The sequence below is a fragment of the Rhinolophus ferrumequinum genome, chromosome 28 (assembly GCF_004115265.2).
Source record: "Rhinolophus ferrumequinum isolate MPI-CBG mRhiFer1 chromosome 28, mRhiFer1_v1.p, whole genome shotgun sequence".
NCBI classification, from domain to species: domain Eukaryota; kingdom Metazoa; phylum Chordata; class Mammalia; order Chiroptera; family Rhinolophidae; genus Rhinolophus; species Rhinolophus ferrumequinum.
In genome coordinates this window covers 11,114,726-11,133,736 of record NC_046311.1, presented here as the reverse complement: position 1 = coordinate 11,133,736, position 19,011 = coordinate 11,114,726, and the positions used below count along the sequence as shown (strand labels likewise).

General features: G+C 49.5%; 1 protein-coding gene across 10 annotated transcripts in view; it reads left to right on the top strand.

Annotated features, from left to right (window-relative positions):
- The window catches only part of FAM169BP (Protein FAM169B), a 60,243-nt gene extending 43,968 nt beyond the window's left edge, over positions 1-16,275 (top strand). For 8 of the 10 annotated variants that reach the window (XM_033100336.1, XM_033100343.1, XM_033100342.1 and 5 more), the window contains 4 exons: positions 6,011-6,193; positions 9,007-9,138; positions 13,260-13,354; positions 14,594-16,275. In XM_033100336.1, the coding sequence (XP_032956227.1) occupies positions 6,011-6,193; positions 9,007-9,138; positions 13,260-13,354; positions 14,594-14,767 (584 nt within the window). In that variant the 3' untranslated portion in view covers positions 14,768-16,275. Of the gene's footprint in view, positions 1-6,010; positions 6,194-9,006; positions 9,139-11,970; positions 13,355-14,593 lie in introns of those variants that run through there. The other 2 variants (XM_033100339.1, XM_033100341.1) reach the window with 2 other exon arrangements.
- Positions 16,276-19,011: the final 2,736 nt, after the last annotated feature.

Below are 19,011 nucleotides of genomic sequence, written 5' to 3'. Positions count from 1 at the left end.
GTGTGTGTGTGTGTTCTGAAGATTTTTGGATTATTGATCTAGTAGGCATTCAACTTGCCCAGATTCAAGTTGCAAACTTTGTCTCCTTTGTGATTTGCAGCTGCTGACATCTGTTTGTATGACTGCCCATGGCTGCTTCTTTAGCTGGTTTTGGAGAAGTCTTCCCTGCAAAATTGGTAGTCAGGCAAAGATTTGGGCATGGACGTTGCTTCCCTTCTTTGTGGTTTTCTTGCTTCTGCTGGTTTCGGACTCTGTACTCTCTCCTTTCAAACCCATCTGGCTTTCAGCTTTCTTCCAGTTGAGCTGCCCACATCGAGGAATGTTCTTGGTTAAGAAAAGCATCAAACTCACAGATCTTATCTTGTGTAGTCTATCTTTCAAGGGTGGACCTCAGTCTGGTCTTTGATTTCTTTTCGTTGGGTCCCCTGGGATCTCCTTCATTCATGTGTACATGAGCTGTAAGCCAGCAGCTGCTCTGAATTTGAGTCTAACTCACTCTGTGGTTCTCATGCTGCCAGGAGTCCCTTAAAAATTCCAGCCTCTGTCCTAACATCTGATCTCTAACACCTTTAGTGGTAGCCTTCAGTTTCCCCCGCTAATATTTTCTGTAGTCTTGGGGATTGAGTTGTACTCTGTGGACAGTAGGCTGCAAACTAACAGGGTTTATCTATTCCATTTGCAATTTTCTGAAATTAAAATTTCCCCTGGTTTCTATGTGCTTTTGGATGCCTTACGGTGTCTCCAAATGATTTCTTGAACTTCTTTCTTAAATAGTTAGTTAATATATGTGGGAATTTGCGTGATCGTTGCATTCCACCACCGCTGTGTCATGGGGGACTTGTTTAAGTACGGATTGTAGAATTTTATTGCTTGCCTGCTCATCTCTTTCTATAAGTTGAGAGACGGGTTGATTTTGATGAATTAAAGTGGTTGATATTAGCAGCATGCAGATAACTTAAAAATAATTTAGATAGTGAATCGATATATTTTATAATGTTTTACTGTTTTACACAGTGATTTCTGAAACATCCTTGGTGAATGCCTGTGATTTAATTGGCTACAGGAGAAGTTTGTAGTTCAGAAGTACAGAACAGTTAACGATGCTTCTTCAGTCTTGGCTCTGTCTCTGGTCCTTGTCACAGGGTTATATAGTGTTGTCGTGTTGATGCTTAAAATAGGGACCTAGCACATGGCGCACGTCTCAGCGTTGCAGCAGTAGAATTCTCTTCATTGGTTTAGAGCCACGTGATTCAGAATATCTGTTAATTTAGCTGTCGCTAGGCTGAAGTTAGCAATTCCATTCTGTGTGGAAAAGAAAATGTACAGATTTATTGCATAAATAGTCTCGCAGGGGCCAGGTTTTACCTATTGAAGTACGTTTTAGGCACATTCTAAGTACAGTCTTACCACATTCATTTGTGCATGTGTGTGTGTGTGTGTGTGTGTGTGTGTGGTGTGTGTATGTGACTTATTTTAAAAATGATGAGACAGTAAAATTGACCCTTTTGTCTTTATAGCTCTACACATTTTTTAGATTCTTCGCAATTTATTTTTCAGTTGTAGTTGACATACGATAGATACTATGTTTCCCTGAAAATAAGACCGAGGCGGACAATCAGTTCTACTGCATTTTGGAGCAAAAATTAATATAAAACTGGTCTTATTTTACTATAATATAAGACTGGGTATAATATAATATAACCGGTCTTATATATTAATTTTTGCTTCAAAAGACACATTAGAACTAATTGTCCATCTAGGTCTTAATTTTCGGGGAAACACGGTATTATATTAGTTTTCAGTGTACGACTTAGTGATGACATGTTTATAAACCTTGTGACGTGATCTATGAATTCTCACCCATACATGATTCTTAGAACTGCAACCACAGTTCACATACAGAATAGTTCCACCCTCCAGACAAACTCTTCCAGCCACCGCCCCGCCAAAGCCTGGTGACCACCGTTCTGCTCTTCATCACCATGGCTTTTGGCATCGTGCCGCTGCGATCCCTCCAGGTCCATGAGTACGTCAGTGGTCTGTGTCTTTTTATCCCTGCAGAGCACATTCCGTTTTCAAACCCGTGTGTGCCTTTGCATGGACTGAAGGAGGTCTTTTCAGGGAGACCGAGTCTCTTTGGGGACATTTTGTTACGTAGTCTGGTTGGAGTTTCTCCCGTCCCTTTATGGTTCTGTTATTGCCTTTCATACCAAATATTGATCCTTTAATCATTTCACTCTTTCAAGCTGAAGTTCTCTCCACATAATCACAATTAGTGAGATTTTGGTTTAAGTATTGCTCCCACCACGTCCACGAGACTGTTGGCTTTCAAGGGAAGAAAATAACAGGATTGGTGAGTGGAGAGTTAGCCAATTTAGGGCTAGATAGTATTTTGCTTTTGTATGAAAATCTAAAACAGAACTTTCCATTTCAGATTTCTGAAAGCCCAACACAAATGCAGATCACAGAAGCGAGAGCAGCCCTGCAAAGTATTAAATTGTGTGATTTGCAGGCCAGACGAGCATGTGACCAGGAAGGTGGCAGTGATGCTTTGACGTGGCCTCAGCTGCCCTACCCATCAGCAGGCTTCCTGTTCTCCCCTCTGCCAGACACCCTGTGCCACAGGCGCCTCCTGTCCTCCTGTGTCTCATCAAGCCAGGGCCCCTCATGTAGTCTTCTGGACTTGAGCAGAGACATAAGCGGCATCAAAGGGGAGGCGAGGGTGGGCTGTCGGTTGAGGTCCCAAGTCCACCACCCGCTGAGAAAGGGCTTGCAGTTGTAAAGCACTGACTGACATCCCCTTGAGGACTGCCAAGATGGGGTGTTGGAAGGATGCGGGGGAAGATCGTGGGTGCAGCTGCCTTCTTGCCCAGTGGCTGCTCCAGTCTCATCTTTGCAAATCAGCTTCCTTTACCCACTTACGTTTCCTGCTTCCTTCTAACCTTGACTTTAGTTTGCCCTGCTGTCCACCTGACCTGTAACCATAGCTGCCTTAAAGGGACAGGACCTACTATAGTCCAAGTTTTACTCCATTCAGAGTCTTCTGAAAGCATAAGATGGGTCCAGCTGGCCTGTCTTGGTTTCTTGTGGACCATGGGCCCAGCTTTAGCTCAGTTGTCTGTGGACGGGTGGGCTGGCTTTCGTGGTTCCGCGATGGCCACCTAGTCTTAGCTCTGTCACTGAGGCTGGGGTAGGGACAATTTGAAAGCAGGACTGTGGGCTGGGCAGACATCCTGTACTAACCCATGGAAGAATCCTGTTTGTAAAGTCGCAGCCTGGGCTGGAATCCTTCTAGTCACGACCCCCAGGCAGCCCTTCATTTCTGCACAAGTGGAATGTGGGTAGTGTGGTCAGGCGGGCAGTTTGCGCTGTTCACATCATGTGGGCTGCGGGAGTTCTCGGGCCCCACCCCAACCCGCTGCCCCAGACACCCCGGCCATCTCTGCTTTCACCAGCCCTCCCCATGCTTCTCACGCAGCCTCAGCTTTGGGAACCCTTCCTCTGAGGCATGCATTCTTAGTGGGGTGCTATTGTCCTCAACAGGCGAGCGTTCATTGTTGGGGAACAAAAAAAAAACCCCTTGTATATTACAATGGTGTGTGGCTCGTCAAAACCCAACTCTACCCAACAAAGTCTTACTCCTTAGTGTGTAACCTGCAGGGGGATGACCGTTGGGACAAACTGTCTTCCCTGATGTGGACACTGTTGAGGCCTACGGGTCGGTATTTATAGAATGTCCCTTAATGTACGTTTGTCTGATGTTTTCTCATGATCAGACTGGGGTTATGGGTTTGGGGACAGGGGACAGTGACGTGCCCTGCTCCTTACAGGGTCACTTCATATGTGTGTGACATCAGCTTTATCGGGGTGTTCACCCTGATGGCTCACAGGGGTGTTGGCCAGGTTTCTCCTCTGCAAAGTTACTCTGTTTCCCGTTTCATACTCGATTGTATCTCTTAAGTGCAATTGTATCTTCTCATACTGATTGTATCTTTTTAAAGTCAATTGTGCTGAAGTATAATTTTACATCCCGTAAAAGCAGCCAATTGTAAGGATACAATTCAGTGATTTTTAGCAAGTTTGGAGAGTTGTGTAAACATCACCCTGATCCAGATTTTGGATATTTCCTGCGCTCCAAAAAAATTGCCTGTTTGGTGTCAGTTTCTGTGTCGTCCCACTTCTCGGCAACCACCCGTCTGTTCTCTGTCTCTATCAGCTTGCCTTTCCCGGACATTCCATACGAATGGAATGATACACTATGTGGTCTTTTGCATCTGGCTTCTTTCACTTAGCATGGTATTTTGGAGGTTCATCCAAATAGTAGCATATATTAGTATTTTATTCCTTTTTATTGCTGAGTAATGTTCCATGGTATGACCATGCGACGTTTTATTTATGCATTTACCAGTATGGTTTCTAGTTTTGGGCTTTTACGAATGACGCTGCCGTAGCATTCACGTACGTGTCTTTGGGCATTTTTAAAATATTTTATTAAATTTGTTGGGGTGGCATTAGTTAATAGAATTATTGGGCATGTGCTTTCATTTCTCTTGGACGGGTTCCTAGGAGCAGAATTGCTGGGTCATTTGGTAAGCACATGTTTAACTTTTTAAGAAACTGCCAAATGATTTGACAAAGTGGCTGAACCATTATACATTACCATCAGCAATATATGCGGGTTCCAATTTCTCCACATCCTGTCGACACTTATTATTGCTTGTCTTTTGATTATAGTCATCCTACTAGGTCAGAAGTTGCATTTCAGTGTGGTTTTAATTTGCATTTTCCTAACAATAGTGTCTTTTCATTGATTATTAACCATTTGTATGTCTTCTTTGAAGAAATGTCTGTTCAGATCATGTGTCCATTTTTAATTGGTTGTTTTCATTTTATTGAATTATAAGAGTTCTTTAGATATTCTGGATATAAGTCTTTTATCAGAAATGTCATTTGGAAACATTTTCTTAACAGCCTGTGGCTTATCTTTTCATTTTCTTAGTGGTGTCTTTTGATGTAGAAAGGTTCTTAATTTTGATGAAATCAGATTTATCAATTGGTTGTGCTTTTGGTATTGAATCTAAGAACGCTGCCTAACCCAAGGTTCTGAAAACTTTTTTCTAAGTTTCTTCTAAAAGCTTTGTAGTTTCAACTCTTACATTTGTATCTAGATCCATCCTGAATTCATTTTTGTATATGATATGAGGGAAGGGTCCAATTTCACTTAAAAAATGCCTGATATGTTAAAAAATTAACGGAGCTTATTTTTTAGATCAGTTTTAGGTTTACAGAACTACTGAGCAGAAAGTAAAGAGTTCCCATATATCCCCCTACACACACACACACACACACACACACACACACACACACGATCCTGCAGAACCAAGCTCCTTTTGCAGAATCAGCAACTGGGCTGGCGTTGGTGTCGGTTGCAGGAAAGTTAAGTTCAGGGTAGGAAGATAGGAGGTGCCACTGTCCCTTCTCTCACACTGCTTAGCGAAGTCATTGATGTTTTATGGGAAACAGGACTTAGTCGATTTGGGGCAAATGCACTTTGCCATATTTGGACACAGTGAGCCCTCGTGAGTTACTGAAACAAGCCTGTGCCCTAGGGAAGTGTCGGGAGGTCTCCCAGCCCACCTCCCCTGGGCCCAGGGAGAACTGTGATGTCACCCAGATGCCCCTTGTTGGCTGCAAGAGTCTGTGAGCCGTGCACAGTGAGGGTGGGGTCTCAGGAGTATGGGAGCACAAACAGCCTTCTCTACTGTCATCAGCTTCACTTCTCATTTTAGTGTCATCATCAGGTGGCTGCATTCGCAGCAATGAGGAACGTGGGCTGCTCGACCAGCCAGCTGGAGAGCTGGTGGTTTGGAGTGACCTGCTGTTTTGTGTTTGGTTGTTCAGTGTGTGACGCTAGCCCTGCTTCCAGGTGGTCTCGTGCAGGAGTCCCCTGGGCTTCTGGCAGGCCAGCGCAAGCCCCAGGGACAGAGCCTGTCTCTTGCTGTCCCTGCAGGCAGCCTGTGTGGCGATGGCCTGGGTGTGTGCTACCTGCTGCCCGTCCTTGACACCGTGTTCGTCAGGAGGAAACACCGTCGCCAAGGCCTGGGCGTGGCCATGCTGCGGGACTTCTGTGCGACATTCCGCGAGGACGAGGCCCTGGGCGTCAGCTGGCCAATTTCTCCTGCCATGTACCAAGGTAAGCCCACCCTGTGTCAGGCGGACGTGTCCGGGGCGCGGGGATGGGTATCACGCGCGCCTTCCAGTGGATTCTGAGGAGGGCAGCTCCTCGGGGACCTTAGCACTGTGATGCGGTGGGTTTCCTCTTCCTTCTGAGAAATCTCCCAGTGCTTCAGCACGAGACTGGACGCCTGATGGCAAGGGCCAAACCTCCCCCAGCCTGAGAAATAATTGGAAACAAATCGACACACTGTCAGAGACAAACAGAATCTGCTGCTGGGCCCTGAGCGGGCCTTTGGGCCTTCGCTCTTTTGGTTGAAGCTTGTAGTTCAGCGCGTTGCCTTTTCCCTGAAGCCACGGGGCTGCCCAGGAGCTGAAGGGAAGGCAGTAGCTGAGGGGCAGGCGCCCACCCCCGGGCACCTCTGTAGCTCTTCCTGTCGGAGACGCCGCCGCCCCTCTTCTGTGCTGGTCCTTCCAGTCGTGTCAGTCAGGGCCTGAACCAAGAGGGCAGCTTGAAGCAGAGCCAGTACACGTATGTGTATTTCTCAATAGCTGACCCTTTACTAACACGGGGATTGGGGGTCCTGACCTCCCATGCAGTTGAAAACCCATGTATAACTACACTTGACCCTCCACACAGGCAGATTCCAACCAAGGGTCCATGGAGCGGACCCTTGAATGATGCGTGTTTGAATGGCGTGAGTCAATTGCAAATAATCCGAGTATAAGTGGACAGTTCAAACCCGTGTTGTTCAAGGGTCAAGCGAATATACAGAGAAGAGATTTATGATATGTCATTGCTCACAGTGTAGAGACGGGGCCGTTCCAAGGTCTCTCGTCAATAAGCCGGAGAGTAAGGAGAGCTGGTGGTATAGTTCCAGCCCAGATGCCGACATGCTCACGCCCCCAAGGAGAGCCCGTTGTCCGGGTCACGTCTGAAGGCACGAAAAGAGCAATGTCCCAGCGCCAGCAGCCAGGCAGGGACAGTTCCCTCTTACTTGTAGGAAGGCGGGCCTTTTTGTTCTATAATCAGGTCTTCACCTGATTGGATGCGGCCCACCCACCTCAGAGAGGGCAATCGCTTTCCTCAGTCTACTGATTCCTCAGTCAAATTTTAATGGCATCCGAAACACCCTCCAAGATGCACCCAGAATAGTGTTTGACCAAATGTCGGCCCTATCCCCGGCCCGGTCAAACTGACACATAAAAGGAACTATCTCAATCCCCTGCCATGTTCTGGAAGGGAAAACTTTATACGTTTTTGCCCAAGGATGTTCTGAAAATTCTGGTGTTAACCGTCACACGTCAAGTCAGCAAGGGTGGAGCTTCTGCTGTGTCTCCCCTGGGTCCCCTAACCCCCAGGAAGCACACCCACCCACCCTGGGCTTTGCCTCGCTTCTGGGCATCCAGATGTCCTTGGAACCTGTCACGGGGGAGACAATAGATGAGAGAGCAAAGGTGGACGAGGCAAATTTGAAGTCATAAGAAAAGGAGGTGAAAACATATTTTCCTCAAGTGGGTTTAGTCGTTTCTGTGTATTTTTAAACTCTCAGTCTGTCATTAAACTCAGAGGATCCTTGAGTTCCTTCATGAAGCGCTCAAGGATTCCTGCACTGTGTAGCTCACTTTGAGGTGTTGGAGGGTTCCAGAAACCAGCCGGCTGGTTCTCTGTCCACACCTGCGTCCTGCCTGTCCCTCTGTCATTCTTGCTTCAGTTCTGAGACCTCTGCTTGAGTGTGTTGGCCCCCAGCGAAGCCACCTCAGGTTTACCCAGGGGAGGGGCTGCTGAGGGCCCGTGTGGACGCCATACCTGGATCTGTGCACCTGAGGGCTGACCACGTGACCAGTGCGTGTGCCCTTGGGCCCCAGGGACAGCTGCTGGTGTGTGTGGCCGGTGTCCACATTGGTGTGCCCAGGCCTCTTGCAGTGCTGCCGGCAGGGCGCCCGCTGTCTTGGTGTTGCCATATTCTGGTGCCTAACTCCAAGGCGTCCCAGAATTCTAACTTTAAAACTGGCTTTCCCTCTTGTTACGGAGTTACATTTGTGGAGACAGGAGGTCAGAACATTCTATCTAGCACTCTGCTAACTTAGCCTTCGCATTGTGCACTGTACGTTTCCATCTGTGCTGTTGCCCAGGCCCGAGAATGTAAGGAGAAGGCCTGGTGGGGTCCCCACGCACCTGCAGCGGCAGGGGCAGTGTCCCGTTGGCTGGACGTGGGGTCCTGCCACCTGGAAAGGCTCACCCTGTGAACGTGGGCATGAAGCCCACAAGCCTCGAGGGGACTCTAGAATCAAGGTGCCTGCGGAGGATGGGCCATCTGGAAGATTCTGTGGGCGAGGAGGGCTGAGGACGCTGGGGAGGGAGAAGGATGGTGCCTGAGGTGGGGCGGTGGGGGCTGAACTGGGTACCCCCCAATTCTTATGTCGAAGCCGAACCCCAATGTGACTCTCGGTGGAGATGGGGACTTTAAAAAAGTAATTAAGGTTAAATGAGGCCCTGAGCGTGGGGCCCTAATCCAACAGGGAGCTGAGGACACAGAGGGGTTCAGAGGGAGGGCCCCGAGGGCACAGTGAGAAGGGGCGACCTGCAAGTCGAGGGGGTGGCCTCAGGAGAGAGCACACCTGCTGGCACCTGGAGCTGGGACTTCCAGTCTCCAGACTGTGGGCAAATAAGTGTCTGTGTTACGGCCACCTGAGCTGACAAAGACGGAGTGGACGAAAGGGGGGGCCCAGGCCGGGCAGGTGAGGATGATGAGAAAGGGTGTTTTATGTAGTGGGTCAGAGCCGAGAGCTGGAGCCGCTGCCCGGCTCACGCTGTGCTCCTTTCCTCAGTCTGCAGGAAGTTCCTGTCGGCACACCCAGAGGAGCGGGGGCGCCTGTGGGAGGTGGAGCCCCCGGGAGCCTGGGGCCAGCGAGGCAGCATCTGGCTGAAGGTTCAACTTCAACAATCAAGACTTCCAGACCGTGAGTCACATGAGAAAAGTACCCTTTGGCCTGGTTGTTTCTGGTGTCGGTCACGGAAGCGCAGGTGGATCTCTACAGATCCTGCTGCTGCTGCAGTAACAAAGCAAGAGTGACACCTGGGTGGTGGCAGCTCGTCCTCCGTCCACTCTGTTCCTGAATGAACCCCCTGCCCAGGAAGAGCTCCCCCAGTTCAGCTAAACGAAGCTCCCTGAGCCCCAGGGCTCCCTGTTCACAATTTGAGCGCAGCACTCAAACGTAAGGAGACGACAGTCCCCGTCCAGCAGAAGGTCAGGTGACAACACTATTTCAAACAGGCAATGTGTGCACCTGGGTGAATATTTAAAAGACACACAAGGGTTTTACTGGAACGAGTTAGGCTGCCCCCCTCTCCTCCAGGACAGTAAGTGACAGCTTCGCGTAGATAGTGTGGCCAGTGAGTGTCCCCTTTATGGGTAGCAGGGGTCATGCCGGGTGGACACGCCGTCCACTTGGGCAGCCCCAGGACAGACACACACGCTGTCTTCAGTTACAGACGGTGCCTCGGAGAGTTTGCTGGGGGCGGTTTGATGGAGGGCATTTGTGTGACGGCCCCGAGGGGACGGGTGAGAAGGAAGACCGTTAAGTAGTAGCCAGAGGGCAGTGCAGGGCGGCAGAGACACTTGTCCCTGCGTCTCCACGTTGCTTTCTGCCAGCGTTCCTTCCACCTGTCCTGAGGGGGGCAGGACGGCACGGCAGGCCGTTCTCAGCGCAGCGCTAAGGCTGTGGGCACGGGGCCGGCTGGTGGGCGCGGGAGCCTCCCACAGTTTAGGTTCCCAGGACAAGGGGAAGCTCTGGCTTTTCTCCCTCCTGGCATTGGTGCCCCTGCCAGCATCCAGTGCCATTTCTGACGCCGCGGGGAGCTCATTAGGGGCGACAGGCAGGCCCAGGGCCTGGCTCTGTGTCCACGTGGGTAACTGGTTTACCTTGGTGGGGCCAGGGAGGCGCCTTGGAGTTCCTTGATGAGTGATCACCCGGGCTTTTCTGGGGCCGTTCCACTGGAAGGCGTCCTGGGTCTTTGCAGACATTCGTGGGGTGACGGCACCTGGGAAGGAGGGCACGGTGGGGCTGGGCTGTGATCGTAATGAGGAGGTTCCGTGACGTGCCCCGTGGCACTGAGAGGTAAAAACGAAGGGAAGCGGCCTGGACCTCTGCGCGCAGAACTGCCCGGCCATTCGGGTTCATGGACGAGTTTCCCAAAGGAGCCTGTAGCCCCTGGACTGGAGGCTGCAGTTCCTTGGCTGGGAATGGAAGCAAATAATGGCTTGCATATCGGAATGTGGAAACAATGTGGAAAGCGCAGAGGCGGAGGGGGTAGGCAGGAGGAGGAGGTTTTTGCATCATTGGGGAGATGGCTTTCTCTCAGGAGAATGGCACTGGGGGTGATACAAGAGTGGGAGTTGCTGTGGTCTGGTCAGACGGAGCCGTGCTGGAAGACACATGCCAGAGCTGTCACTGTGACTCACGCGGAGATTCGCCAACTCTCTCTTTAATACAGCAAATGAGGGGAGTTTCACGGAGAATGTTCCAGAAGCATGCCTGAGTCCCTTGAAGGAAGAAGGGTCATCATTATAATTAGGATACAATTAGATTACTAAAACTCTATAATTGAAAAAAAAAAAGTTAAGTTACCGTCTTTTCACTCCCTGAAAAATCCTGGCAGGTTCCCAACCTCACCCACACCTGCTGTCTCCCCGGGGCCAGAAGTCAGGATTTAATTCACCCAGGAAGGTTTTTAGCCCACCAGTTTCATCTTGTAGCAATTTTGTCAGTTAGTGCTGACATTTCAGGCGTTTTTTTTTTTTTTTCAGGTTGGTGGGTGAGGGTTACAAATGACGACCACAGTTAGCCCAGACGCGCCGTAGTTTCAGTTTCTCGTCTGTTTTTCTCTTCACGTTAATCAGCAAGTGTTGTTAGCCCATTAGATTTCCCCAGGTCACCCAACAGTGCAGATGTTGGAATCTTCTCTTCCCCGGAAATCTCAGGAGGCCACTTAATTTAATTTTAGTTTTTTAATTAGTCAGTTATTCTTAGAATTGCTTTCTTGAATTGTTCTCGGTTTCAAGTTCTGTCTTCTGTCCCTTGATTTCTGAGTATTATTTTGGAGGTTTTCTGCAGTTTCCTGGGCCATAGAAATAGAATTGTGAACAAGAAGGCCAGCGGAGCTGATCACTTTTTATAGCCCAAGTAAGGCCTGGACATTTTATAGCATTCCAAAGGGAAATGAACTTGTGCTCCTTTCAAATGGTTTAAAATCTATTTTTGAAGCAGTGTCATTTGTGGATGAGGTCTTCTAAAGTCTGCACGATCCTGCTTGAGATAACATCTGTGGCTTATAATGGCCCTGGAAATATCTACAGGGTCATTCAAATCTTTGGAGAGCAGCACTTTGTGGGAAATTCTTTTCTTCCTACACCCAGTTACAACTGAAGCCTTTGAAACTTGACCACCAGGATTCGATGTGACCCCCCCAGTTAGCCAGCACATGCCTTACGCCTTTTTGCTGGGTGACATGAAACCATACGTCCACAGTCTCATGTTCTTTGACGGAAATGTTGCTGGAGGCAGAAAATCATTGCACTCAGCTTTCAAAATTAATTTTTCATTCTTCACGTTACAGTGTTGCTTTCTTTGCAGATGACTTTGGAATAGATTTCCAGTTGTCATCCACAGGGAAAATCTTTTTTCTTCTAGTTACATTTAATTTTTAAAGCTTGAGGGAGTGTATCTAGACAGATGCGAAATATTTGAGCTGGGGGCATTTTATCTAAAACTGCAGCTCTGTGCTTGTTGCAGCTGGTTCTGGTGAGTCGGACATCACATGGAGAGCTGCAGCAGCAATTTTGTGGCGGTGAGCTATGCTGAGAAGTGCTGAGAGCAGAACCGCCAGGCTGGGCGCATTTTCTGCCTGATGACGCTCTTTGAAAGGTTCTGTGGCTCCCCCTAGTGGCCGGTGCAGTCTGTGTGTCCTGGACCGTAGCTTGTCGGTGCTCTTACTTTAGGCCTACCTGGGGGGTGGTTTCTCAAAGTTTTAGACTTGTCACTCTAAATTAGTGCGTTCATTTAAAAACTTATTGAACTTTCATTGATTAGGAATACAATAGAAGTGAGCGTTTGATAGCTGCTAGTATGCTTTCGTCCATAACACATAAAAACAGTGTCACATAGAAGGAAAGGTAGAAAATTGACAATGGATTATCTGCTTCCTTCTCTCATTCAGTGATTCAGTCATTCGCTCACTCATTCTGTCACTAACTCACGCATTCGTTCATTCACCCATGTATATACTCTGTCATTCATTCCGTTGCTTACCTTCTGCGACCACGCATTGCCGGAGGTGGTTGGCATACAGTAGTGAATAGGGCTACAGTCTCTGAACTCGTTTCTCAGCTTAGATTTTTGTGAAGAAAATTACATGGGCAACTACTACTGTATTACATAAAAAGTGTGAGAGAGAACAGAAGCATGCTGGTATTTTTAAATGCTTACAATTACATGTTGCCTAACCCAATTTTTCTAGTTTATAAAATCGGGAAATAAACTTTAAAATTGACTTATATAGGTAACAACTAAATAATACATTTAATCTTTATTGGAAAGTGTATTTTATTTGTATTTTCAACTCAAACAGAAAGCTGCGTACTTTTTCCCTAAGGGATCTGACCTCACCCCTTGCCCCTGACAAACCCCCATATATGGATTTTGGGGTGTGGGGAGGTGCACCGTGGGACAGGAAGGTCATCCCATTCTAAGTTGGGACTGGTTTGGTAGGAGGGGAAGGGGACTGCTTTCACTAGGAATGGAGCTGGAAACCTGACTCCATTTAATGCCTGAATAATGCAAGAAAAGATATAAATTCCAGTTCAGAAATGCTTGAGTAGAAATGCTCCCGACACCGGGCAGGTTTCCCTGTCCTCCAGAGGGCGCTGGAGAGGAGTCAAAGTGAAGGTCAGTAGGATGGAATTGGGTCACCGCGATCCGTGCTTTCGGAAGCATCCCCGATGTATTAATTCATGTTTGCATGGTCCACTCTGTTGGGAGCCGGGCCTACTTACTTATCCTGCTCTCTTGCTTGGGGAGGGCAGCTCACCCAGGAAGTTCCAAGGAGGACGTGAGCAGTCCCGGGCCGACCTCTCGAGATGATGGACCCCGACAGGCCGATGATAGAGAAAGGAACAAGGTACAGTGATGGATGTGCCCTTCTGGGAGTAGGTCTCGTTTCCTTAGTAACCGTGCTGCACATCAGCTTCCTGAGCACCTCAGCTGTAGGCTTAGAACCTGTGTGCCACGGTGTGAGGAAAGAGCTTTGTAAGTAGACGTGGCACGGTCCTCTTCTCTAAGCTAGACAAGCTCTAAGGAAGCCAAGTCTAAACATGGGGAGCAGCTGTAACCTTGCATTGTGAAGGAAATGGTAAAAAATCTGGATTTCAAATTCTGCCATGGACCAGCATCTTTCCAGCAGAACAAAAGCACGGAGAAATTTGTCTTTCTTCCCTCCCCTGCCCCTCAAGCCCAGACACTAGCAAATGAAACATGGCGCTGGTTATCGTCTAACCAGAGTGATGGAAAACCAGAACCGTGGGCACGGATGGTTGCTGAATATTGTTTCTTAGTGGCCTCTGGTCCTTCACTAGTTTATACGATTTTCAAGTGTGATTCCGTAAGCATTTTCATGAAGCCAAGCCAGACACTTGTCCACACGAGGTCACTGTGATAACATCCACCGTCGGGCACAGAAGGGGCTTTGCTCGAATCCCTAAAGAATCGGTAATGACTTTGAAATCCAGAACTTGCAGTTCCACTTAGTGGGGAATACTGCTTATTTTGGCAAGTAGGTGGTTCTGCGATTCAGGATTGAACGTGAAAGAAATTAAATATCCCAGTAAGTGCTGGATCATTCTAGAAACGCTGCCTGGAGCCTGACATTAGTTCTAGCCATCTGGCAGAGGAGGACTTGCATTTTCCTTGGTTCCCAATGGAGAGAGGGGCTAACGTTCGCCCGTACCAGGCCACTGGACAGGGAGCATTGTACTTTGCGTCTTCACTGATCCGACTGCCCCTTTAAACCTCGAAGGCCATTCGAGGAAGCAGGAGGCATCCAGTGTGTTGTGACTCCCATGGGCGTGTGTCAGGGAAGTCTGCACATTCGAGCGTAAGAGCTCCAAGTTTTAAAGAGGTGCTTCCTTGCCTTGTTCTTTCTTGGATGTCCCGGGCGGGGCCTCCCTTCTGTTTCCATCAGTAGAAGTGCGCTCAGAGCTGCTGGCGCACACAACCTGGTGCCCCAGAGCTGGCCGAGGGGTCTGAACCCGGCCCGTCCATCCCGGTGTGAGCACGCAGTGCAAGGCCAGGCCCGGCCCCCGCAGGCCCCGGAGATAAACAGCGTTATTGGGGTGCTTTGCAGCTTCTCTTGTGATTTCAGGAGAGGACCGGTGGAGAAGAACCGGAAAGGATCAAGGATGACCAAGACGGTGGAGAGGAAGACGCCTGCGGGGCTGAGCAGGACAGGAAGGACACCAAGAGGACAACGGTGGCCGCGGGGCTGGCCGGGGGTCCTGGAACAAGCATGTGCGGCCCAGTTCCTGACACCCCGTGATGCTGATTGGAGAGCGAGCTGCTTGTCACTCCCTCTGTGCGACCTTAGCTGCCATCCGTCCCTGCTGTCTTCTTTGTGACCTTTGAGGAGAAAGCCACCATCCAGACCCGCCTACAAGGCAGACAGGCCTGCCGCAGGCTTGTGTGGGCTCAGGACGGTGCTTCCTTACACCCCAAGTGCTATGCAGGTGCAAGTAACTGCTCCCCCAGCTCAGATTGCGTAGACCTCATATGGTTCCTGTGAGTCAGGATGAGTTTGTAAAGACTGCGCTGGAACCACACGAATCTGCCGTTTTCTTTGCACAGGGCAGCTCCGAGGCCACGCCAGCCCGGTCCGCACAGCACAGAGCCTGTTCAGGTTTGCCCTGCCGCCTGACTGCCCTGAGACTAGCCACCAGGCAGCCCTCTCAGGAGACACTTACCTTTCCAGAAGCTGCCTGAGGATGGGGGCCCGGGCTGACCGAGGCAGACCGTGGGCCTCTCATTCGTATTGGGCCTGGTATACAGGAGGCGCTCAGAGTGGGCTCCAGACAGGAGACATTAGCTCAGCCGTCACCTAAGTCAGAGGAGAAGCCACCGGAGGGGAGTTTGGGCTGATGGCCCTGTAGCGTATTGGTCCCTTGAGTGGGGCAGCTGTGGGATTAAAGGTGACTGTAAAGGTAAGAGCCCAACCCAAATGTGACACTGGCTTCTCCTTTCTCAAATGACCTACGCAGCCCTGCTTGGGGCACACGCTCAGCCACCATTGGGGAGTCAGCGCCAAGCCAAGGACTGTGCTCCTCAGGCCCTTATTTTCTCATCCTTCTGTCTGCCCATCCATTCACCATCTATCCGTGTGTCCATCCATCCGCCTGCCCTCTCTCCACTTATCCCCATCTCCCCATCCAGCCATCCGTTCATCCTTTGTACCCACCCACCTGTCTGTCGGTTCATTTGTCTGTCTGCATGTGTCCGCCTGTCTGTCCAACCGTCCATCCATCTGCCCGTCCAGTTGTACCGCAGACATTCAGCACGATTGCTCGGGGCCAGTCTCTGCTGGGCACTGGGGATGTACAGAGAGGCAGGTTCCTGGACCCAAGGAAACTGGTTTTTCTGGAAGGGTCTCTTCCGGACTGTCCCGCCCATTAGAGAGAAGAGTCCAGTTGAGTAAAAGTAGTTTGGAGCTCTATGTGGCGACATCGCACAGTGCCCTGTGCATGTGGGCTCGGTGCCGTGGGCAGAGTCATACAAGTGCATTCAGTGCAGCCGAGAGGGAGCTTTGCATGATTTCGGTAGAACCTTTAACACGCGACGTACGTGTGTGCTGGGAACACTGTCCTGTTTGAGATGCATGGTTGGTGCTTTGTCTATACATGAAAATGAACTGATGAAAGGCTCAGGTTTGATGAAATTTCTGTTTAATAAAAGAACCCTTCCAAAAAAGAACTGATGTATGGATGGAGCTCATTGAAGGATGTGTCAGCGAGCCGCCGTCAGAAGGAAATGCTCTGGAGCCCATAGCAGCCCTCCCCCGCGGCAGGCCTGTGGGGTCTGGGGCTGTGTCCTTTCCATGCGGCGTGTATGGGAATGTTGGTGAGGCTTGCGTGTGTGCACGTGTGTGCATGTGTGTGCATGTGTGCACGTGTACACGTGGGCGTGCATGTGTTTTGCAGGTGTGTGCATGCTTGTGTGTGCATGTATGTGCGTACATAGGCGTGTGTTGTTTTCATTAAATTACCTTTGTTTGTTATGCAGTTCCTCTGGTTCTTGCCTATAATTTTTTAACAGCTCTACTGAGATATAATTTATGATCCATACAATTCACTTCTTTTCAAGTATGTAATGCCATGGTTTTTAGTATATTTACCGAGTTGTGCAACCACCAGCACAATCGATACCTCCAAAAAACGCCATTACGTTTTAACGCACGCAAACGACTGTGTGTTAGCAGTCTCTCCCTTTACACCCCCGCCAGCCCTAGGCAGTGACGAATCTACTTCACTTCCTCTGTAGATTTGCCTCTTCTGGACGCGTCACACACCTGGAATCGTATAATGTGTGGCCCTTTGCGTCTGGTTTGCTTCGCGTAGCATGATGTTTTCAAGTTTCATCCATGGGTAGCACGCATCAGTACTTCGTTTCTCTTCATGGCTGAATGATAGTCCATTGTATGGCTATAAAAAGACATTTTGTCTGTCTTTTTACGAACGGATGGACTTTTGGACAGATTTCAGTTTGGAGCTTTTTCCAGCAATGCTGTGAACATTCACGTACAAGTTTTTGTGTGGACCTATGTCTCAGTTCTGTTGGGTATTTACTTAGGAGTGGCATTTCTGCGTCATATGGTAACTCTGTGTTTAACATTTCGAGGAACTGCCAAATGAGTTTTCAAAGTGACTACAACATTTTAAATCCCCACCGACGATGTCTGAGGGTTTCGGTTTCTCCCCATCCCAGCCAACACTCGTTGCCACCTATCTTTTTGATCTAAGCCACCATCCTAGGGGGTGTGAACTGGTATCTCCTGGTTTGACCCTGATGACAGAGATGTACATCTTTTCATATGCTTGTCGGCCCTTCTTATGTCTTTGCGGAAATATCTATTCAGATCCTTCCCCCATTACTTCATTGGGGTGTCTTTGTTACTGACTTGTAAGAGCTCTTTATATATGCTGCATTCAGGTCTCTTATCACATATGTTAGCTGCAGGTATTTCCTCCCATTCTCTGGGTTGCCCTTTCACTTTTATGAGGGTGTCATTTGAAGTGCAACATTTTAGATTTCGATGAGGTCCAATTTGTGTCTTCTTTCTTTGGTTGCTTTTGCTTCGGGAGCTGCAATAAGGATGTAGTTTCATCGGTGCAGGCTTTTCCATTCCCTTCTCAAGGGAATTGTCGGAGGGAAAGGCCTTTGAGTCTACAATAAATATAGAAAACTCCACAGAAAGTTCTTATGGGAAGTCCCCAGGCCCCGGCTGTGTGAGGCGCATTGCCTGGCTGGAATGGGCTAGGGGGAGGACACTGGGGGGTCCGTGGGCCTGCGGACGCTTGCCTCACGGGTTCAGGGTCTGGCAGTGGTGGTGGTGGACGTTTACTGCTGTGCCCTGGGCCCTTGAACAGATTTCTCAGGGAGGAATGAATCCAACTGGCTGGCTACTTACCGAAGCCTTAGGGGGCCAGTGGATTATGAGACAGTTCCTAAAATCCCCATTTTTCTCCGAGCAACAATATGAAATCTCTGATTTTGATTTTGTTCTCTTTGGGGGTGGGGGTGGGAGAATGGTCAGCACCTGGGTTTTAAAGTTTGTTGTCCAAGAGTCCGTGCTGAGAAGCCATGAAAGTCCTGGCCACCTTCCTCTCCTACCTTTGCCTCTGTCCTTTCACACACGGCACAGAATGTCACCGTAGCCATACCAGGGAAAGAAGAGCAGGAAACCGTAGCGACACACGCAAGAGAAGTCCATCACAAGTCCAGTGCCCAATCGAACATCCAGGGAGCTGGGCTTTCTGTCTTTTTCAGGATCAAATAAGAGAAAATCAGAGAGAGTAATTTCCTTTCCTGTCAGAAAAATCCTACAAATGTCCACAGCAGCTGAAATGCTTCCGTCAATGTGTTTTTGTGCCTCCAGACTCACTGTGCCCTCCTTCCCAGCAAACAGAAGTCACCTTTAGGCTTTCATGAAGCAGCCTCTCCAGCCGGGCCCTGACAGCGTGCAGACAGCTGCTGAGTCCGTGGACTTCCGTGGTCTTGATTACCCCTGACTCAGGCATCCACCCTGCTGGGTGAGCTAGGGACTGTACCAAGCGGGCGCTAGGAACATGGCCCCTTTGGTCCTCGGGGCACCAGGGGACATGCGGCCGTGTGCAGAGACTTCCTGGTTTTCCCAGTTGGGTGACAGGTGCTGCTGGATGTAGTGGGCAGAGGCCAGGGCCGCTTCTCAGCCTCCCCCAAAGCCGGGACAGCCCTGCAAGCCCAAGAACGACCCACCTTCAATGTCACCCACGCCAAGGGGACAAACCCTGCCCCGGACTAACGGGTGCTTTTCATCCTCAAGTCCTATGTATCTCCAGCTTCCGTCCCTCTCAGCCTTGTTCTCTGAGCCAGCTGAGAACTCGGGTCTCATCCTCCTCTGTCACTGAAACACTTCCCAACGGCTGTTTACTGAGCATGTACGTGTTCTGTGCTGGCTGGGAGGCTTCCAGGAGGTGCCATGACTGTGTCCAACTCTGAGACGAGGGCGGGACTCGCAGGGCGACCCACTGGAGG